General features: G+C 38.1%; 1 protein-coding gene across 1 annotated transcript in view; it reads right to left on the reverse strand.

The window, feature by feature from the left end:
- The window catches only part of UGGT2 (UDP-glucose glycoprotein glucosyltransferase 2), a 171,260-nt gene that overhangs the window by 142,050 nt on the left and 5,074 nt on the right, over positions 1-24,136 (reverse strand). Inside the window, exons 2-5 of the mRNA XM_059995737.1 lie at positions 15,302-15,384; positions 10,638-10,768; positions 10,057-10,169; positions 286-460 (exon numbers count right to left, since the gene is read on the reverse strand). Coding sequence (XP_059851720.1) covers positions 286-460; positions 10,057-10,169; positions 10,638-10,768; positions 15,302-15,384 — 502 coding nt within the window. The remainder of the gene's footprint in view (positions 1-285; positions 461-10,056; positions 10,170-10,637; positions 10,769-15,301; positions 15,385-24,136) is intronic.

Raw genomic sequence — 24,136 nt, forward strand, 5'->3', positions numbered from 1 at the left:
CAGATATTACCCATGCTATTGTTGTACGGTTTTGTTTTTTATCCAAGTTTTAAATCTGTTCCAAATATATTATAAAGGAAAGAAATATAAACATGATACTTCTAGAAAAGACACAGAATCTCAATATATTTTTCCACATAAAATTCATATGTGATAGTTGTGTTAATCAAAAAAAATCTTTAAATAACTATTCTAGGGGAAATTATCATGTAAAATCTAGTAACGAAATTATTATAAAATGTATTTTTTATAGCCAAAATAATCTTGGACAAAACAAACACGTACCTGAACATAATGCCGAAGAACATAAAGAATTTCCCCGTTTTGAGCTTTTTCAGACAACACCGTGTGAAATTTACGAAATGCTCTGGTACCCATTTCTGCATAGAGGATAATCACTGGTAAGTTCTCTTTGTCTGCAGGAAATTTGTGGTCTCCTTTATACAGATAAGGTCTGGGCCTAAAATGAAAACAAAACACAAACAAGAACTGAAAGCAGAGCATATGAGAAACATATCGTGAAACTTTACAATTTTTACTTATCAAACTTATAGGAATGTATGTATATGCATTTGTGTGTGTGTCTGTGTGTATATATATATATACACACAGACACATACATAAAATCACAGAAAAAGAACTTAGACTTCCTGTGGTGACTCTGTGAACAGAACTTCTTAATGACAGAAAAGACAAAAAATAAATTTGGTTAGCCCAACACTGAATATTAAAAATATTTGATTTTCAATCAATGTTTGCTATCTTTAAAAATAAAATATAGGGCTTCCCTGGTGGCGCAGTGGTTGAGAGTCCGCCTGCCAATGCAGGGAACACAGGTTCGCGCCCCGGTCCGGGAAGATCCCACGTGCCGCGGAGTGGCTGGGCCCGTGAGCCATGGCTGCTGAGCCTGCACGTCCGGAGCGTGTGCTCCGCAACGGGAGAGGCCACAACAGTGAGAGGCCCGCGTACTGCAAAAAAATAAAAAATAAAAAATAAAATAAAATAAAATATAAATGGCAACATATTTTTTGATGAAATAAAATTTATATTTTCTTCAATTAGAGGAATATAACCTTTCATTATAGCTCACATTCCCTGAAAATGGGCTCCAAATCTTTAAAAAACAAAGGTACTATGTCATGCAAAGATTATTAGTTCTTAATATGAATAACAACTCGTTAAATCCCGAAGGATAATCAAACAAACAGAGCAGTCCTATGGTCTGGCCCTACCATCATAAACAGACTTTGACATCTTATTTTCCAGGCACTATGCAAGATTCTTTATACATATTAGTAAATTCTATCTTCACAATGAAATTAATATTAGTATTAAAGATAAATGTTTTCAAATGTTGGTAATTGGAAAGGCTGCTAATGCTATTAGATAAATCTTGAGGTTGAATATAAAAGAAAAAAATTAGAAGAAATGAAATAGATTTTCCAGAGACAAAGGTAAAGGTTAACATAACGTTTGTTCATGAGTCTGTAATGGTGAGTGCCTTTTTTTTTTTTTTTTGCGGAGCACAGGCTCCGGACGTGCAGGCCCAGCGGCCATGGCTCACAGGCCCAGCCGCTCCGCGACACGCGGGATCCTCCCGTACCGGGGCACGAACCCGTGTCCCCTGCATCGGCAGGCGGACTCTCAACCACTGCGCCACAAGGGAAGCCCTGGTGAGTGCCTTCTTATACCCTAAAACACATACCTTTCAAAGTCTGCTTTTTTAATTAATTCAGGAATCACATGGATATATCATAGGTAATAAAAAATTATACTACATGTATGGAGAATTACTCCGTAAGAGGGAAAACAGCTTTTAAAAATCGACTAGATTACATTTAAAAATAGGAAATTACATTTCTTGAATTGACTAAGATTATAAAGGGAAGTCATACAAATTAGCATTAGTGAAAATGTTAGAAATGGAGTATGAAACATAACCAGCTTTCTGAAGAAAAATTTTGAAATATGTACCAATTTTAAATGCATACACTTATTTACCTTGTGATTCTAGTTCTAGAAATTTATCTAAGATAATATCAAGATAACAGTATAACGATACATGTACATAAAAATATATGTACATGGACATTCAACTACATATTGTTTATAATAGAGGAAAAATGTAAAATACCTTATATCTATCACAGGGGGTGGGATAATTAAATGTACTTGTTCAGTTAATCACAGTATTATTCATTTGATAAATATCTGAGCATCTACTATGTGTCAGGTGGAAATACAACACTATATAAATGGGTCCTGCTCCACAATGACAAAGCATAGACCTATATTTATATTTATTTATATGCAAGAAATGTAGGGATGTATAATTCAGTGGGGGAAGGTTCTAAGACATCCTTTATAGTACAATCCCATGTAGGTTTTTTAAAAAAGAATATATCTGCATGTGAATATATGTATTTAAAAAGAAAAAAATGTACCAAACTTAACAGAATTATGGGTCATTTTCCCTTTCTACTTTGTATTTTTTCTGAATTATTTGAATTTTTTAAATAATGACCACATATATTTTTAACTTTTAAAATGCAGCTTTTGTAAATCAACTATACTCCAATAAAATTTTTTTAAAAAGTAAAAATTTTTTAAAAATGCAGCTTTCCACTTTGGACAAAAAAAGGAGGGTAACACAGATTTGAAGTGGCATTTGGAGAGCAGACCTTAATGCTACATTTCCCAAATCTCCAATGATATTTTCAAAGACACAGAAAAAAACGAAAACTCTTAATGAAGCTGAAAACTAATAATAACGTTATACTATAATTTGGGAGTAAAACCCAGTAATTATAAAATCTATGCCGTTTAACTTAGAATCATAACTGATGTCTTCCTACTTAAAACATAATACACCTTACCACTTGAAATACAACAATGTACTAGACAAAAAGAAAGATAGTGTAATTCTTTTTCTCTCTACTTCCTGTTCCATGGTTCAAAGATCCATGGTCTGAATCCGCCCCAAACTTGACAGATATTACACTAAAATGTCATTTATTTATTTGGGAGAAAGTGACAGCAATCGTCACCATCCTAAATGAGTATAACTTTCTCTCCTCCCCTGCTCCCAACAAGGAAATAAAAGGAGTTTTTTAGGAAATTGGGACAAGAATACCATATAGTAAAGAAAGATAACTTTGATGCCCTAAATGTGTTATGATTAAAAGAAAAAGAACCACATTCCTAATTCAACCAAAGGCAAAATAAGAAACAATATGAATGCAAATGGTAATACATTAGAACAAAAAAAAAGTATAATAAGTGTACCAGTTATTTCTTTAAAAAATATAAATCTAATCTGGAAAAACTGAAAGAAAATGAAAACTGAAGAAAACTTAGGAATGAGAAACATCTACAGAGAGGGAAAAAATTAAAATGTTCCTATTACTGTGTGTGTGTGTGTGCGTGTGTGTGTAAATACATTATTTGCTTAAATGAGAAAAAACAACCACCATGGACCAATGTTGATAGTGTGACATAAACCAAGGATTATGTGCATAAGGTTCACAAAAAAGAAAAAAAAGATTAACGCTACATACATACATATATACATACACACATATACCACATATATAACAACTCTGTGTGTGTGTGTGTGTGTGTGTGTGTGTACATATAAAAGACACTATATATATCTATGTATACCCATTTAGTTTCTGTCAGGTTAGGGAATTGATTTTACCCCGCTTACAAGCTAATAAGTTTGCCTTTTGTTGTTTCATGGATCCTGGCAGAAGACAAACTCTTAGGTCAAAACCAAAGAACTTTACTACTCCTGGCACATAAGCAGCATGAGCATTATTTAGCATGTTTGCATCAGTTCCCTGTGGCCCCCGCATTCCATTAGGGTGGAAATGGACCCACAAGAATGCTACACAAGAATGCTTAGCTGTACGCACCACAGCTAAGAAGCACTGAGTGCGGGGAGCCCCTCATCCTATAAGAAGCAGTAAACAACCTGCTGCTTGTCCCAGAGGCAGACATTAACTCATCCCTCAAAGTCACCTGCCGCACACAACCCTGAGAAATGGCCTGGGCACAGACCATTCAAGTCCTCACAGTCTTACCATACCCAGAAAGACACTCGGGGCTATGGCAGAATCCGCCCCCCCCAATAATAAGAAAGCAACCGTTACCCCCAATGAAAACATTCTGTGCCTGCTTTCTAGAAATACAAACGTTTAATCCCAAAATGGCACGTGTCACTCCAGTTCCAAAATTGTTAAACTTGCACCTAGTAGCTGCAGCGTCAACCAGGCTGCTCAGGAGATGGAAGTGTGTATATACATTTGTATCATTAAGGTTAAAAGAAGGTTGTCCAGCCCACATGTTTACACATGAATTTGGGGGAGGGAGGAATCTACGCTTCGGAGCTGCCACTGCTGGGAGTCAGACACAAGTCAGACCCAGGACTGGCCATGTTCACACAGCATGTAGAGGAATGACAGACCCCACAGCAGGTCAGATTGTCAGCCGCAGCTGCTGGCGACTCAGGCAGACTGTACGACTCTTTTGACAGGCTGCTGTGCTGGATCCAGGATCAAAGAAAACAATGTTTCCCCTTCCCACACCTTCAGAGCCTAAGGTCAGGTGCTAGACTTGCAGTTCTACCTCAGTAGCCATGAAATCAATGTGTCCCATCCTAATATCTACAATTTTACCTATTTTCGAATCATCCTCTATTTATACCCACACCTTTCATCTGGAAGAATCAGGTTCAAGGGAGACAAGAGCATTTTTAAGAAACTTACAAAGACCCATTATAGGCCCCCAGCTAGGCCCCTGTGGTCACCGTAGAAAGACTTGGTAAGCAGTGGACTCAACCAACTGGTTATCTTCACGATGTAGGACCACATCTTTCCAACAACACCATCCAGGGGGATAGACCAAAATTAAAGCTTGAATTCTTCAAGCCCCTTCTGGCTGGGCTACCACGTGGAGGCCATACCAACCAGGATGATCTGAGGCTGCTGTTGACCGAAGGAAAGATACACGACACCCAGCAATGGTCATGGTAGAATCCTGAACAAATCCATACAACCTCCTACCTCTTTCATCCTAACCATTTCACAGGAGGTGGCCAAGAGATGGAACCTTTCCGAGCATGGTCACATCCAGAGATCAAACGGCCTTACTAAAGCCTATGGATCAGAGGGTGAGAGAGGCAGAGTCAAAACTTTTCGAATTAATTTCTGAGGAGGCTATTCTAGTATGCTCAGAAACCAGATGCCTGTGGGTGGCAGAGAACGTGGAATGTTCAGTGAATGCCTTTGACTACTGATCTAGTGTTGCTGGCCTCCGTGAAATAAGGTGCATAGCTGTCAGACTATAGATGATCTGGAAAGCCAGAAAAATAACAGTTTAGATCCAAGGGCTACAGTGGTGTGGCCAGAGTTGGCTGATTGGACTTAAGTAGCGAAACCATAACGTAAAGAAGTCTCAACAGGGATGAGGCACCAAAGGCAGCACCAAGAGCAGGGTCGAACATCTGACCTAGTCAGTTTGCCAGAAGCAGGTGGTGGCCCAGTGCAATGCGGGCGCCTTTACCACAAGACAAAGAAACCATCTCTGGGCAGAGGTCACAGCCCGGTATGCTGTGGTAGATCTTACATCAGAAGCATGTAGTCCTTTATTGTGCTCCTGTCTATAATGGTGCATCTTCCACGCAGTGGTGGAGCCAGGTAGCAACAGCAGCAATTTGGATGCTGCAGTCTTGACATGCAGCTCGACTCCACTCAGACTCATTGGATAATGGGTGTGGACTGTGTGTATCTACAGAAGTAACCCAGACTGTCAGATGGGCAGGTGCAGCTTATTCTCACAGTGTACAGCCCCAAAGACTGGTGCCTCTAATCTGGTGGTCTTCGAGTGTCAGACCTCGAATTCTGCCCACTGAATGGACTGACCACATCTGCTTTCGGTTTTTCATAGCTGCAGCCTGGATGCACTGCAACAGCAGCCCTAAGTCACCACCAGACTGTAACTTAGCTGAGTGTATCAGTAACTTGATCCAGGCATTAAAGGAAACAATTGCGAATTGAGGGCCCCACTGAGTCAGAGATTTTACTTCAGGTAATGGAATGGGGCATTGGGTTTGTCCCAAAGGGGAGCTGCTGCCACTTCATCATGTACCCCTAAGATCACACAAGGTTTAAGTAACTCTTGAATATACTGTTTCCACTTGACCAGAGAGGCTCACTGACTCCCTTCTACCCTGTTAGTCACTGAATCCTAGTTGACCTGTGCCAAAATGTAAACATCATTGTAAACAATGTAAACAAGACTGCCTGAGTCAGGTGTTCAGTTTCAACTAAAGCTCAGCAATTTTCTCTTTTTAAAAACGGGTGTACTTGATGGCTGAGTCAGGCAGGTGGCGACATTGTCCTTGGAAACTACCTCTCTGGGCATTCAAGCAGCCATTCGGTCTGTAACTGAAGTTGTGATTTCCCCCCTTCTCCTCCTGGGATTCTACGTTGAGTCTGCTGGACCACCTGGGAGTAGATAGTAGATATGTAGTCTCCCAGTGAGAGTATCTCGCTTCAGACTTCATCAGCATTCGAAATATATACACAAACAATATCAACACCAGTTATAGATTTAGATGTGGGAGCCAAAACAATAAAAATAGAAGTGCAATGAATTGGTCGAGAGATCATGTTAATTCCCTTTCCCATTATGAGCACCTTCCAAGGCCCAGCAATTGAGGTTAGGTGCCTTTTCCGGTACGAACAAAGATCAAACATCCTGTGTGAGGAGCCACAGTAGCAGTTATCAGAAGAAGACTGCTGTCATCCAGCCAGGAGCACAGGGAGTGCAGAATGGTGGAAGAGAGGGGAGCAGTAGCAAAGAAATCCAAGTGTTGAGCTTTTGTCTCCCCAACCCAGGGGGCCTTTGTCCTTCCTCTTTCAGAAAGCTATGCGTCTGTCAACATCCCACTCTTGTTTCTAAAACTGTCAAGAACTATAAAAGGTCTAAGGCTTGGTTTTAGCCTACTTACAAAGTAGTAAGTTAGGCTTTTGTCATTTTATGGATTCTGGCAGAAGACCTGAGACTCCTGGGTCAAAGAGAAAGGACTTTTATTGCTCAAAGCATAGCAAGCAGCATGAGCATTATGCCTGCTCCCCAAGTTCCACAAGGCGGGCTGTGGGACAAAATATGGAGCTAAATGGATACTACACAGTGGGGGTACGTTGCAGCTGAGGATCACCGTACTTGGGGAACCACAGTTTTATAACAAGCAGTAAACAAGTTCATTCTTCTTTCCAGAAGGAAACGTTACCTAGTTCCTCAAGGTTGCTCACTACAAACACAACCCTGAGAAATGGTTCAGGTATAGAGCAGGTCAGGTCTTGCATTTTTTACTGGTCAGACCAGGCGAGAACATGCAAGGGCTCACAGCAACCACGGCAGGTTGCTCTCCCAAACAGCTTGATGTTAACCTTTTTTTAAGCTTAATTTTAGATTAAATATCTAAATATTAAATATTTAACTTTAATATTAGTTTCTCTAAGAAAATTATAACATCAGACATCAGATGCCAGAAAACAGTAACAATAATAAACTTTAAAAGTTACCAGACTTCCCTGGTGGCGCAGTGGTTAAGAATCCACCTGCCAACACAGGGGACGCGGGTTCGATCCCTGGTCCGGGAAGATCACAAATGCCGGGAAGCAACTAAGCCCGTGTGCCACAACTACTGAGCCTGTGCTCTAGAGCCTGCAAGCCACAACTACTGAGCCCACGTGCCACAACTACTGAAGGCTGCGTGCCTAGAGCCCGTGCTCCGCAACAAGAGAAGCCACCGCACGGCAACGAAGAGTAGCCCCCACTCACCGCAACTACAGAAAGCCTATGCACAGCAACGAACACCCAATGCAGCCAAAAATAAATAAATAAATTAAATTAAATTAAAAAATAAAGTTACCAAAGTTAACTTTAAAAAATGCACTAGGAAAAGAAAAACACATTAGGGCTGACAATTTCATAGTCTATTAATGCTTTAGAGAAATAGGTAATTGCTATGCTACACCAATTCTTACAGAATGACATGGCTGCCTAATTCACTATATGAAGCTAGAATAACATTTAAAAATGGCATAAATAGTTTAAATAATAGCTAATCTCATTAAAGTAGAAAAATGAATCTTAATAAAGATACAAGCAATCTTACTTCAACAAAAATTAAGATAATCCCACACCATTAACAAATAGTTCTCCCTAGAAATGAAAAGGTGTAATAGTTTAAAATATATTACCATGATACACAGTACGTCCAAAGAGAAAAACTTCGAATTAATCTTAATAGATGCAAAACAACTGATAAAACAAGTTATTTCTGATTTTAAAAACACAGTAAATTATAAAACTTTAAAGTTTTAAAAGAAGGAATAAACAGAAAACGTACTATGTTATCTGTTGAGAGATTCGACATAATAAACATTTAAATTCTTTTAAAATTAACTAATAGGTTTAATATAATTCTAATTAAAACCCAACCAAGGCTTTTTCGGGAGGCAATTTGGTAGGAGAAAAAGGACTCTAATGTTAGTTTGAAAGCATCAACAAGTGCAAAGAGCTAAGAAATTCTGGAGGATAAAAAAGCAGCCATGAAGAGGAAACTGTCCTGTGAGGTACCGGAATAAATCGTAAAGCAATAAATACTAACGACATGGTACTGTTACAAGAAACATAACAGTATAGAACAAAGTTATAAAATAGACCATAATATAAATATAATGAATATAATAACTGACTAGCCACCTGAAGGGAAAAAGATCTGACTGGATCCTTGCCTTCCTAAGAAAATAAACTATAGATAGTTTAAAAGTTTAAGGTAAAACAAAAACTTTAAGAAAGCTACTGGGAAATATTAGTAAAATCTCTCACTCAGGTTTGGGAAAAACTGTGTAAGTATAAAAACATACATACATAAAGGACAAATTTGGCTACGTAAAAATAAAAGCTTCTCTATATTAAAATCAATATAAATAAATATGAGAAAAAGTTTCCGACAAATAAAAGAAGTTACTGTTTAATATATAAAGAACTCTTTCAAAATTAGAGAAACAACTTTAATACTTCTTAAAGTATAAACAATCAGGCAGTAAAACATATACTGGCAGGCATTACTCTGTAAAAATCACTACTAAATTAATAATCTCCTTCCTACTTCTCATATTCATTTGTATTAAATACTTGGAAGAAGAAAAAGGTTTTGAATAATGCATTATAAAAAAGCAATTCTATACTACTGTTTTTGTTATTAATTTTTTACTCCCAAGGTATACATTCAGTTTCTATTTAAAGAGATATAGCTTAGATAAATCCACAGCTTTGTATGTTTACAGGCATACCTCACTTTACTGTGCTTTGCTTTACTGTGCTTCACAGATATTTCATTTTTAACACATTGAAGATTTTTGGCAATGGTGTCCAGCAAGTCTATGGTCACCATTTTTCCAACAGCATCTGCTCACTTCCTGTCTCTGTGTCACATTTTTGTAATTCTTGCAATATTTCACACTCTCCACCAGCAAAAAGATTGACTCACTGAAGGCTCAGATGCTGGTTAGCAGTTTTTAGCAATAAAGTATTTTAAAATTAAGGTATACATTTTTTTAGACATAATGCTGTTGGGCACTCAACAGACTACTGTGTAGTGTAGACGTAACTTTTATATGCACTGGGATACCAAAAACTGTGTGTCAATTATTGCAGTATTCACTTTATTGAGGTGGTCTGGAAGTGAACCCACAACATCTTTGAGGTCTGCTTGTATTTGCAAAAACAACTTACGTTACATAAAATACATCTCTCATATATTTTACGGTATTTTGGTATTCTAAAATCAAAAGCTAATCAAGATAGAATATTGAAAGTACTTATATACTTTAGAGAAGGATTTAGATATATTGAGAGCACATTCTTTAATATACAATGTCTTGGAATATTAAAATCTTTTATTATAAGAAGTTTCTATTTCACCCCTCATCTCTTTTTATAAACCACTTCTTTCACTATGGCCGATCATTAATTTACCTTGAAGTAGCCTTCTTCAACAGCTTTTTAATCTCATTAACTTTACACGTGTGTTTCTCGTGGATAACCACAAATGCATCACAGCCATCTGGTGGAGGCTCGTCAGCTGCAATCTAAGATTTCAAAGATTCCACTTAGCTACAGTAGTCGATAATTACAATATCATTTTTAAAACTTACACATTATTTTGATTAAAATAGCTTACCAACTATTAAGTTATTGCTCTAATTAAAGTAAAAATACATAGACAGAATAAAACATTTTAACAAAATCAACTGTACAGGAGGAAAACATGCTTTGAAATTGTTGAAAACATCCCATTAAGTTAAAATTGTCACTACAGTTCACTTCACTGGTGATTAGTCTTCGTAACTGCCTTATCCCAAATAACTACAAAATTACCTAAAATACTCAATTATACTATAAACAATGGTAACAATGAAAATATAATCGATGATAGGCTATGGAACCAGGTATTACAAGTTTGGAGATTTTTAGCCAAAGATATTCACATTAAGATACATGTATGTACATTGCTAGCATGCTTCTTTGTCAAATATAGTTTGGGTATTTTTACATACCTGTTGAAACATCTGAATAGTTGGAGAGTATGCCCTTATAGAGAAAGCAAACTTTAAGAGATTGATATGTAAATTGTCTAAAAACTGTCCAGCTTTCCTCAGGATTAAGTTGTAGTAAGAATAATCTGATTCTACAAAAAGAATTCAAAAGAAAAGGATGTTAGTATTTTGTATTCAACACATTGGCACATCTCTCACTGTATAGCTAATTAAATTGATGTCATATTTTAAGTTTGGAATAGAAGATGTTAGAGCAAAAGGGAAAATCAAGATCTCCAGTTTATTATTCATTTTTATCTTCCAGTGAAGTCCAGGCAATCAATACAAGTCCAGATGAAAATAATCTTGCCATTAAAATCTATTTGGGGGCTTCCCTGGTGGCGCAGTGGTTGAGAGTCCGCCTGCCGATGCAGGGGACACGGGTTCGTGCCCCAGTCCGGGAAGATCCCACATGCCGCGGAGCGGCTGGGCCCGTGAGCCATGGCCGCTGAGCCTGCGCGTCCGGAGCCTGTGCTCCGCAATGGGAGAGGCCACAACAGTGAGAGGCCCGCGTATCGCAAAATAAATAAATAAATAAATAAATCTATTTGGAAGATGCCAACATAGACCAATTCACTCCAAGGTTGTAGAGTTATAATACATAGATAAGATATAGGCCCTACTTACAATTTAAGAGGAGACTAAGAATAGCAAAGGACTCTATACCATCCCTAGATCAATTCTCACACAGTAATTAAAAATTATCTGTATAATTATTTGTTTAATGCCGTCCTTCCCATTAAGCTATAAACTGTTAAGGTGAGAATCTTTTCTAGCCTTTCAATTATGCCTTTCCAGTCTTGGCACACAAAACAGGCATCTAATGCATTTCTGGAATTAATGTTTAAGAAGTGGATAGACCTCTTCATTCTAGGCCAATAATACTTTCCTAATCCAGTAATTTCAAAGAGTCATCATATGAGAGTAGGTGTGCTCATTCACTTCTACTTTAACAAACTGTAGGTGATTTTCTCAGGAAGTTATGGTGAGTTTCCCCCCAAGAATCAAAAAGTAAGGCAAGACTTGCCTTCACTAGTAAAAGCAACACAAAAGCCATTACAGAAGAGATGTTACCTTAAAAATGGATCTTAAAAAAGACATAATAGCTATAGTAGGGTCAACAAAACAGTCAAAATTAATGCAATAATATAACAAAAACAAAGACTACATCAGTCAAAAGGACATTGGTTTTACATGACAACAGAGAAGAGGGTCAACAGAAACAAATGTGAGTCGTGCCTGACCACAGACACCAAGATTTGTCAAGGTCACTGTTAAGGTTGTCTCTAATGTAGTCATGGATATAGGATTCAGGGGTTACAGAAAGTAAGCCTATGTATTTTTAGGCTTAACTTGCAAGATAATCATGGATGCACTGGACTATTTTAGCTAATGTTTAAAAATAACTAAATCCATGCTTACCAACTAACCTGCTGATAATGATTTTGCCCTTTCGATTTCTTTCACCTTTCACTTGTTTTTTTACCTATTGGCATTTAATATACATAAATCACTCTCATCTTTAAAAAAAAAAAAAGCGGCAGCAGTACATGATGAATCACGTACTGATTCACCTTATTTGCTCTATAGTCAATCTTAAAGACGTAACAATAGTTACCTCTACTTCCTCAACCTACTGTAGTTTTTATTACTATACCAGTAAAAGTGCTCTCAAAGTCACCACTAATTTTTCTTTTGTTAAATCTTAGTATTTATATTACTTGGTTCTTCTTTAGTATTTGATAATGTCTATCACGTAGCACTTAATATTCCCCTGGCTTTCATGACATCACACTTTCTAGGTTTTCACCCACCTCCACTGGTGCTCCCTAGTCTCTATTGCAGGTTATTCCTCTGGTTATCTCTTAAATACTGGTGTTCTTTATTTTCTTCTCATTCTATCTCTTTTCCCTATAACTGCAATTACCTTCTTGATGTTGATAACCCCCAAATTCTACCTTTTAGCTTGGATTTTTTTTTTTTTTCACCTAAATCTCTCACTTACATCAGCTTACTGGATATCCTCACTTGGATATTCCACAAGCATTTCAAATGTGACACGTCCAGATGGCAATCTTCCTACCCCAAACCTGGTTCTCAATTATAAGTGACTGAGTTAGAAATGTCATAGCATTTTCTAAAAATCTTTCCATTAAAATATACGAGCAACTTTACTTGTGTAGAAACCATTAAAATCTTGAAGGACTTTGAGAATGAGATTTTAATATGCTGAGAACATGGAGAAGGGGAAATAAATAGGGGCTCTGGAGTCAGATAAACCTTGCTTGATATTTCTGATTCACCACACAAAACTACAAAGGTTAGCTAATATCATGCCACTTGAATCTTGAGACATCAATAAATATATAACTCTGTGGCAGACCCATACAAAATGATTTAAAAACAGGCAATTCAATGTTTAAAAGGTCTGAATATGCTGGCCCATAATGTAAACTGTCCTCACGAAATGGCAGGAAAACTAGCACCTGAATTCAAAGAGTTAATGTTCAACTTTTACAATTTTTTTAGGCAAGTACATCACTGAAATTATTTTCCAGTGGAGAGAATTTAGAGGGTCTCATGGAGATTCAACAACCTAGAAAATTACAAGTAACTAAGGATTCTAAATGTTTCCTCTAGGATAATGCCTTGAAAACAAATTCAGTAAAATCTGATAGCTTGTGTCATATTTAATTCCTCATATATACCGTTTCTTCCTACACCTAACAAGGTCAGCATTGAGGCAGCAATATGCATTTGGCTCTCACCATTATGAACAGGTTCAACAGAATTATAGTTTTGTGTTAGTAGTTCTTATTTAATACACTTCATTTTAGGTTCAACCCTGAAACACATACACCTCCTATGCTTAAAGTAGAGTTTAGGTACTCCTGCGCTTATATTCCAACTTGTTGATGATCTGCCACCAGTTTGTCCAGACATGCTGTTTTATTTAGGTATAAAATATGCTGACAAATTTGAACAACTTAAAGGGTTCAAAATTTATAAGAGTAACTTTCAAGATTGCTTCTCCAATGAAAATGGCACCAAATAAGGCCATAAAGCATGTACTGAGAACAACAGGTTTGGGAAAGGTACAGTCAGGATTTTAGGTGAGAGCCAGGAAATCTGGTGTTGGATCTTTTGACTCTCATGAAAACCTGACATATTAATCTAGCTTATTTTTACCTCAAATACCAAAAGTAAAATCACCAGGACAAATACAAAACCAACGGACAACAATCACCCACTGCTTTCCAAGTAGACTCCTAAGTGGTCACAGTTTCTCCACGTAATCTATTCCTGTGGTGTCTTCTGCCCGTCTCCTGTCCCTACGACCTCGTTAAATCCTATCATCCAAAACTCCACGCCAGCATTCACCACTGAAAAGGCTGTCCTGCTCTCTCTGAAATACTGACGGGTGCCTCTTAACGCACGTCCGGGTTATACCTATCCCTCCCCATTAAAGTTCTGATCACCTAATAATACATGTAGCTGTTCTGTTGTCTCTATCATATTATAAGGTCTGGAGAACACAGATCACATTTATTCATCTTTGTATTCTCAGTATCTAAAGCAGTGCATACTGTCTCTCGTGACTCAAATCATGATTAATGAATAATGAAGCTTTTTAGTAAAAGTTTTTTCAAAGAGCAAATTACTTGTTTTTAGAAATATTTCAGTTTAAAATATCATTAAAGTCATGTCTGCTCCCTTTATCTTAAACCTATCTCATAAAATCATAAAACTGTTGAACTTCAAAGCCACTTAAGCCAAACAGGCTCTAGTAAATGAACACTTAAAACATTCAAAACCATTGTTCATCTTACATTTACACTGAGGAATAAAATCATAAACTATTTAATCACCGTAGTAAATTTTCTCTAAGTTAAAAGGCTAAAGAATCGCCTCTTGAGAGATTCCATGTTAATATCATTTATTCTATTCTCTGTAGAGATAGGAAACTAACCTTTTTCTTTAACCTTTCTTTATAATAATTAGTAATTAACCTTTTAGCCTCTGCCGTGAAAACCTAATTTCAGCATCTGATCTTCCTTAAGAAACACATTAATAAACATTAGTTCATTCTAAGAATATATGTATGTATGCATAGATATATACTCTCATATATATTTAAAAAAGTAGGAATAACTAAGTCCATTTTCTAAATAATGAAATGAAAGCACACAGGTTACCTAACTCAATAAGAGCAAGTATTAAAAATCTCTCTAAGAGTTCAGGAGTAAACGTATTCTGGCAAAAAAATTTTAGTATTACTAGATGCAAAACTAATACTATTTCAAAGAAATCTAGGTAAAAAGAAAACCATAATTCAACAATTTCTATTCCTGCTTGATTATAATGAAATATCCAAACACTGCTAATCATATGAGTTTTTGTATAACAAAGTATTAGAGCCTTATATTTTTGGAAATGGATGCTTGGAATAGTTTCCAGTAAAACATTTTTTCAAATTTAATATTCAGACTTACTAACCCAATTAAGCATTTACACTTAAACTTTACCATTAAAAACAATAAACAACAAAAAACAATAAACATATCTAATATAGGCACATAAATATTGATACATATCTTGAAAGTTGAAATATGTACATCACCTACCTGTTTGTTTATAAATTGCTAATTCTTGTACAGTTTCCAAAAACTGCCAAAATTTTTCATTACTTTCTTCTGCCATAAATTCACTATTAAAAAAAATAAAAGTAATCAGTTAATCGATGGAAATAAAAAATGGTTTCAATACTATATTTTAGAGCCAAATTACAACTTCTGGTAAAAACAAAAACCTCCTCAAATAAAAGTCACTGATTTCCATTTATTATAATGCAAAAAGAGAACAAATTGATGATTCTTCCCTGAGGTATCATTCTTAACTACAAGCATATAATCATGACTGGAAAAGACTACATGAGGAATTACTTTTGGCTTTTCCTCTTTATTAGCTACAGCTAAAAAATGGATAATTTATTTTGTGTCTTCATGTGAAATGCCACTGAGAAGTATAATTTAACGGCAATAAAGAGAGTGTTATATAAAAGTAAAAAGTTAAAAAATAGACTGCCTATTTTTCACAACCAAAACCTGGTTTTATAAACATTTTTTAAAAGTCATATGATCGATTATTTTCATTTAGCTACGTATTTGTGTCGACAATATTTTTATTATTTAAAACAGAAAATATCTTAATCAAAAAATTAACAGAAAATTGGTGTATTGCATTAGGTCTTTGGTCTTGAAGCCCAAAGAAACTGCCATTTATCCACAGAGTGTAAGTAATAAAAAAAAAAAATAGCCAAAGCAATATAAAGCCTTTTGGAAATAATGAAATAAGTGAAAGATTATTCAGTCCTGTATGAAACAAAGTGCAAGACAACTAAAACAAGTAGATTTAACTATTTAAACCAGAAGAGACACAACCACCAAACAGACAGTACAGACTTTGTTATTGCCCACCTTATCTTTCTTTTAAGCCTCAGTAAACCTAAACTAATGCTTAATATAAATGGGAAGTATTGAGGACTTCCAGACACACGCAGAGTGATAAATTCTTGTGAGTCTGAGATGGTCACTAAAGGGGGAAAAGGAGGTGAAAAGGAGAAAAACTGATTAATTCATCAACAGAAACAGGACAGACATAGGGATTTAAAGCAATAAGCAACTTCAAAGCAACTCTTGCTATTAATGGTATCCAACTCAATGGCATTGAAACAAACAAACAGGCTAAAAGCAGAGGAAACTATGGGGAATACTAAATAGGATGTGACCTGAAAAGGACAGGGATGGTACAAAACCTTGAGAAAAGTAGAGCGCAACACTTATTCCCTAATTGACTTGACCAAACAACTACTGACATGCTCATTTATTGTGCATTCACAGGTAAAAGACTTCTTCCATATGGCAGAATTTATACATATGAGTAAATATCATCATGTGAATTATCTAAACTATGTATGAGGGAGGCCCTGTACGATCCATCCAGAGGCAAACTTCTCCTCCACGCGTGGACCTGTAGAACTAAAAAATTACATGCTTCCAAAATGCAGTGGTGAGATAGGTGTTCCAAATCCCAAAGACAGATATTCCAATTCCAAAAGGGAGAAAGTAGAGAGTAGAGGAGTCATCAATCCCAAGCAAGTTCGAATTGCAGCACAAGATTCTGTTAGGTTTTTAAGACTTGAGCATAACTCTCCGTGGCTTATTGCTCCACCCTCTGTGCTGCCTGCCATGGCTTTGCCCTCAGTGTCATTCTCCCTTTTTCTTGAAGTGTAGCACACATTTGCAGCCATGTAGTTCTATCAGCCAACTTCCTGCCTATAGAATTTTGGAAGTCTGGCAGCCTTCTCTCATTTCATCCTGTCTCTGTCCCTTTTGATCCAAGCAGGCAGTGTTTCTATTGATGCAACAATCAAAATCCTTGGGGTTCTTCTACGTATCTCACCAGGGTCATGCCATTACACAAGGATCCTCCCCAGATCCTTCTCCTGGATAAGCCCCTCTTTATTCCTGGCATCTGCCGAGATAGCTGAGTGGATCCACAAGTCGCACACCTAATCTATACAACAAAAGATATCCAGCCACACATTTGGCCTTCTTTACAGAGCATGCATTCCCAACACCGAGTTTCCTAATTTTAGCAACCTTTGCAATCTGGATAGGCTGAGAGCCTCCCAAATTACCAAAGGCTGCTTCCTTTTTCTTTCACAGTTCCTTTTTCAATTTCTCTCTTTCCTCTTGCATTTTACAGCAACAAGGAGAAACCAGATGATACTTTGCTTGGAAATCCTTTAACACTTTGCTTGGAAATCCTCTTAACTATCCAAGTTCATCGCTTACATGTTCTGCTTCCCACACAACTGTACAATCTAATTCAGCTAGATTTCTGCCTATATAACAAGGGTCATCTCTCTTTATTTCCAATAACACATCCCTCAGTTCCTTCTAAGCCCTTGCCAAAAGTGCCTTTAATGTTCATATTTCTACCAACATTTTATTCATAATCATGTAAGTATTCTCTAAGATGACAGAAGCTTTTTCCTATCATGCTTCACGCTTTCTTCTAAGTCCTTAACAGAATCGCCTTTAATGTCCGTATTTATGCCAACAGTCTCTTCAAGGCAATCTAGGCTTTTTCTACGTTTCTCAAACCTCTTCCAGCTCCTTCCGGATTCAACAGGTATTTCTACATTTTTAGGTATTTAGGTATTACAGCAGTATCCCCACTTCAAGGTACAAAATCAAATTAGTTTCCTATTGCTGGTGTAATAAATTACCAAAAATTTGGTGACTTAAAGCAACAGAAACTGTCTCACAGTTCTGGAAAAGTCCAAAATCAAGGTATTGGTAGGGTTACACTCCCTCCAAGGGCTCTAGGGGAGAACCTTTCCTTGCCTCTTCCAGCTTCTGGAGGCTTAAGGTGTTCCTTGGCTTGTGGCTACACCAATCCAATCTCTGTCTCTATTCATATGTCCTCCTCCTCCTTGTATGTGTCTTCTCCTCTTCTTTATCTTATAAGGAAATTGGATTTAGCACCCATCCAGATCCATAACAATCTTGTCTCAAGACCCTTAACTCAATTACATCAGCAAAGATACTTTTTCCAAATAAGGTAACATTCACAGGTTCCAGGGGTTAGGATATGGACATATCTTTTTGGGAGCCACCATTCAACCCACTAAAAGTAATGGGGTTGGTACATCAGAGTGTGGCTAGATTGTGAAGGGCCTTAAAGAGCATCCTACAGGAGTTTCAGTTCTAAGACTCCTGAGGCAAGCAGAAATTGAAACACTGCAACTATCAGCCTAATACGGGGAGAAGTTAGACTGATTTGGAACTGAGTATGAGATCAGATCCATGCAAGCTATGGGAGAAACTGGGGAAAAGGTAGAGGAAGGGGACATATTTTAAACTAGAATAGTTTATTTAATAAAAACTGTTTTATTACATCTGATACCACAGAAGTACAAGGGATCATAAGAGACTACTATGAACAATTATACATCAACAAATTAGGCAGCCTAGAAGAAATTAATAAACTCCTAGAAATATACAAAGTATCAATACTGACCCATAAAACAGAAAAATCCAAACAGATTTATTACTAATAAGGAGATTGAATCAGTAATCAAAAGCTTCCCAGCAAATAAAAGTCCAGAACCAGACAGCTTCATTGGTGAATTCTACCAAACATTTAAAGTAGAATTAATACCAATCCTCACACTCTTCCAAAAAGAGAAGAGGAAGGAACACTCCCAAACTCGTTTTACAAGACCAACATCATCCTTATACCAAAACCAGAAAAGGACACCACAAGAAAATTACAGGTCAATATTCCTGATGAACATAAATGCAAAAATCCTCAACAAAATATTAACAAACTGAATACAGTAATACATTAAAAGGATCATACACCATAATCAAGTTATTCCAGGGATGCAAGGATGGTTCAACACCCACAAATCAATAAATGTGAAACACCACATTAACAAATTAAGGATAAAAATCATATGATCTGCTCAATAGATGCAAAAACAAAAAGCATTTGAAAAATTTCAACATCCATTAAGAGTAAAAACTCGAAGTGGGTATAAAGGAAATGTACCTCAACATAATAAAGGTCATATACAACAAGCCCACAGGTAAAATCATAGTCAGGCACAAGATCAGGAAAAAGACAAGGATGCCCACTCTCACCACTTTTGTTCAGTTTAGTACTTAAAGTCTTAGCCAGAGCAGTTAGGCAAGAAAAAGAAATTAAAGGCATCCAAATCAGAAAGGAAGAAACCAAACTGTCACTATTTTCAGATGACATGACATTATATATAGAAAACCCTAAAGACTCTGCCAAAAAAAACTGTGAGAATATATGAATTCAGTATACAAAACAGTATACAAAAACCTGTTGGGTTTCTATACACTAATAATGAACTATCAGAAAGAGAAATTTAAAAAACAATCCTGTTTACAATTGCATCAAAAAAATACCTAGGACTAAATTTAACCAAGGCAGTGAAAGACCTGTACACTGAAAATTATAAGCCAATGATGAAAGAAATTGAAGACAACACAAATAAATGAAGACAAGACAAATAAATGGAAAGATATTCTACGTCCATGGATTGGAAGAATATTGTTAAAGTTCTCCATACAATGCAAAGCAATATCCAGGGTCAACACAACCCCTATCAAAATTTCAATGCCATTTTTCACAGATATAGAACAAACAATCCTAAAATTTGCATGGAACCACAAAGACCCCCAAATTCAAAATAATCTTAAGAAAAGCTAGAGCTAAATGCTCCTTGACTTCAAACTATATTACAGACTTCCGGGAAGATGGCGGAAGAGTAAGACGCGGAGATCACCTTCCTCTCCACAGATACACCAGAAATGCATCTACGCGTGGAACAACAACTACAGAACACCTACTGAACGCTGGCAGAAGACCTCAGACCTCCCAAAAGGCAAGGAACCCCCCACGTACCTGGTTAGGGCAAAAGAAAAAACTAAACAGAGACAAAAGGATAGGGACGGGTCCTGCACCAGCGGGAGAGAGCTGTGAAGGAGGAAAAGTGTCCACACACTAGGAAGCCCCTTCGCGGGTGGAGACTTCGGGAGGCGGACTGGGGGAGCTTGGGAGCCGCGGAGGAGAGCACAGCAACAGGGGTGCGGAGGGCAAAGCGGACAGATTCCAGCGCAGAGGATCGGGCCGACCGGCACTCACCAGCCGAGAGGCTTGTCTGCTCGCCCGCCGGGGCGGGCGGGGCTGGGAGCTGAGGCTCCGGCTTTTGTCGGAGCGCCGGGAGAGGACTGAGGTTGGCGGCGTGAACACAGCCTGCAGGGCGTTGGTGCGCCGCGGCTGGCCGGGAGAGAGTCCGGGGAGGGGTCTGGACCTGCCGAAGAGGCAAGAGACTTTTACGTCCCTCTTTGTTTCCTGGTGCACGAGGAGAGGGGATTAAGAACGCTGCTTGAGAGAGCTCCAGGGACGGGCGCGAGCCGTGGCTAAGAGTGCGGAGCCCAGAGACGGACATGGGACGCTAAGGCCGCTGCTGCCGCCGCCAGGAGGCCTGTGTGCGAACACAGGTCACTAGCCACACGCCCTTCCGGGGAGCCTGTGCAGCCCGCCACTGCCAGGGTCCCGGGATCCAGGGACGGCTCCCCGGGAGAGCGCACGGCTCGCCTCAGGCTGCAGCGTCACGCAGGCCTCTGCCGCTGCAGGCCCGCCCCGCACTCCGTGACCCTCCCTACCCCCCGGCCTGGGTGAGCCAGAGCCTCCGAATCAGCGGCTCCTTTAACCTCGTCCTGTCTGAGCAAAGAACAGACGCCCTCCGGCGACCTACACGCACAGGCGGGGCCAAATCCAAAGCTGAGCCCCTGGGAACTGTCAGAACAAAGAAGAGAAAGGGAAATCTCTCCCAGCAGCCTCAGAAGCAGCGGATTAAAGCTCCACAATCAACTTGATATACCCTGCATCTGTGGAATACCTGAATAGACAACGAATCATCCCAAATTAAGGAGCCCTGTGGATGAAAGGCTCTTGGTGCTGCAGCCAGGACTCAGTGCTGTGCCTCTGAGGTGGGAGAGCCAACTTCAGGACACTGGTCCACAAGAGGCCTCCCAGCTGCACATAATATCAAACAGCAAAAATCTCCGAGAGATCTCCATCTCAATGCCAGCACCCAGCTTCACTCAACGACCAGCAAGCTACGGTGCTGGACATCCTATGCCAAACAACTAGCAAGACAGGAACACAACCCCACCCATTAGCAGAGAGGCTGCCCAAAATCATAGTAAGTCTACAGACACCCCAAAACACACCACCAGACGTGGACCTGCCCACCAGAAAGACAAGATCCAGCCTCATCCACCAGAACACAGGCACTAGTCCCCTCCACCAGGAAGCCTACACAACCCACTGAACCAACCTTAGCCACTGGGGACAGACACAAAAAACAACAGGAACTACGAACCTGCAGCCTGCAAAAAGGAGACCCCAAACACAGTAAGATAAGCAAAATGAAAAGACAGAAAAACACACCGCAGATGAAGGAGCAAGATAAAAACCCATCAGACCTAACAAATGAAGAGGAAATAGGCAGTCTACCTGAAAAAGAATTCAGAATAATGATAGTAAGGTTGATCCGAAATCTTGGAGATAGAATGGACAATAGAATGGACAAATTGCAAGAATCAGTTAACAAGGACCTAGAAGAACTAAAGATGAAGCAAGCAATGATGAACAACACAATAAATGAAATTAAAAGTACTCTAGATGGGATCAATAGCAGAATAACTGAGGCAGAAGAACGGATAAGTGACCTGGAAGATAAAATAGTGGAAATAACTACTGCAGAGCCGAATAAAGAAAAAAGAATGAAAAGGACTGAGGACAGTCTCAGAGACCTCTGGGACAACATTAAACGCACCAACATTCGAATTATAGGGGTTCCAGAAGAAGAAGAGAAAAAGAAAGGGACTGAGAAAATATTTGAAGAGATTATAGTTGAAAACTTCCCTAATATGGGAAAAGAAATCGTTAATCAAGTCCAGGAAGCACAGAGAGTCCCATACAGGATAAATCCAAGGAGAAATACGCCAAGACACATATTAATCAAATTGTCAAAAATTAAATACAAAGAAAACATATTAAAAGCAGCAAGGGAAAAACAACAAATAACACATAAGGGAATCCCCATAAGGTTAACAGCTGATCTTTCAGCAGAAACTCTGCAAGCCAGAAGGGAGTGGCAGGACATATTGAAAGTGTTGAAGGAGAAAAACCTGCAACCAAGATTACTCTGCCCAGCAAGGATCTCATTCAGATTTGATGGAGAAATTAAAACCTTTACAGACAAGCAAAAGCTGAGAGAGTTCAGCACCACCAAACCAGCTCTACAACAACTGCTAAAGGAACTTCTCTAGGCAAGAAACACAGAAGAAGGAAAGGACCTACAATAACGAACCCAAAACAATTAAGAAAATGGGAATAGGAACACACATATCGATAATTACCTTAAATGTAAATGGACTAAATGCTCCCACCAAAAGACACAGATTGGCTGAATGGATACAAAAACAAGACCCATATATTTGCTGTCTACAAGAGACCCACTTCAGACCTAGAGACACATACAGACTGAAAGTAAGGGGATGGAAAAAGGTATTTCATGCAAATGGAAACCAAAACAAAGCTGGAGTAGCAATTCTCATATCAGACAAAATAGACTTTAAAACAAAGACTATTAGAAGAAACAAAGAAGGACACTACATAATGATCAAGGGATCGATCCAAGAGGAAGATATAACAATTGTAAATATTTATGCACCCAACATAGGTGCACCTCAATACATAAGGCAAATACTGACAACCATAAAAGGGGAAATCGACAGTAACACATTCATAGTAGGGGACTTTAACACCCCACTTTCACCAATGGACAGATCATCCAAAATGAAAATAAATAAGGAAACACAAGCTTTAAATGATACATTAAACGAGATGGAGTTAATTGATATTTATAGGACATTCCATCCAAAAACAACAGAATACACATTTTTCTCAAGTGCTCATGGAACATTCTCCAGGATAGATCATATCTTGGGTCACAAATCAAGCCTTGGTAAATTTAAGAAAATTGAAATTGTATCAAGTATCTTTTCCGACCACAACGCCATGAGACTAGATATCAATTACAGGAAAAGATCTGTAAAAAATACAAACACATGGAGGCTAAACAATACACTACTTAATAATGAAGTGATCACTGAAGAAATCAAAGAGGAAATCAAAAAATACCTAGAAACAAATGACAATGGAGACACAACGACCCAAAACCTGTGGGATGCAGCAAAAGCAGTTCTAAGGGGGAAGTTTATAGCAATACAAGCCCACCTTAAGAAGCAGGAAACATCTCGAATAAACAACCTAACCTTGCACCTCAAGCAATTAGAGAAAGAAGAACAAGAAAACCCCAAAGCTAGCAGAAGGAAAGAAATCATAAGAATCAGATCAGAAATAAATGAAAAATAAATGAAGGAAACAATAGCAAAGATCAATAAAACTAAAAGCTGGTTCTTTGAGAAGATAAACAAAATAGATAAACCACTAGCCAGACTCATTAAGAAAAAAAGGGAGAAGACTCAAATCAATAGAATTAGAAATGAAAAAGGAGAGGTAACAACTGACACTGCAGAAATAAAAGAGATCATGAGAGATTACTACAAGCAACTCTATGCCAATAAAATGGACAATCTGGAAGAAATGGACAAATTCTTAGAAATGCACAACCTGCCAAGACTGAATCAGGAAGAAATAGAAAATATGAACAGACCAATCACAAGCACTGAAATTGAAACTGTGATTAAAAATCTTCCAACAAAGAAAAGCCCAGGACCAGATGGCTTCACAGGCGAATTCTATCAAACATTTAGAGAAGAGCT

The sequence above is a fragment of the Delphinus delphis genome, chromosome 18 (assembly GCF_949987515.2).
Source record: "Delphinus delphis chromosome 18, mDelDel1.2, whole genome shotgun sequence".
Classification (NCBI taxonomy): Eukaryota; Metazoa; Chordata; class Mammalia; order Artiodactyla; family Delphinidae; genus Delphinus; species Delphinus delphis.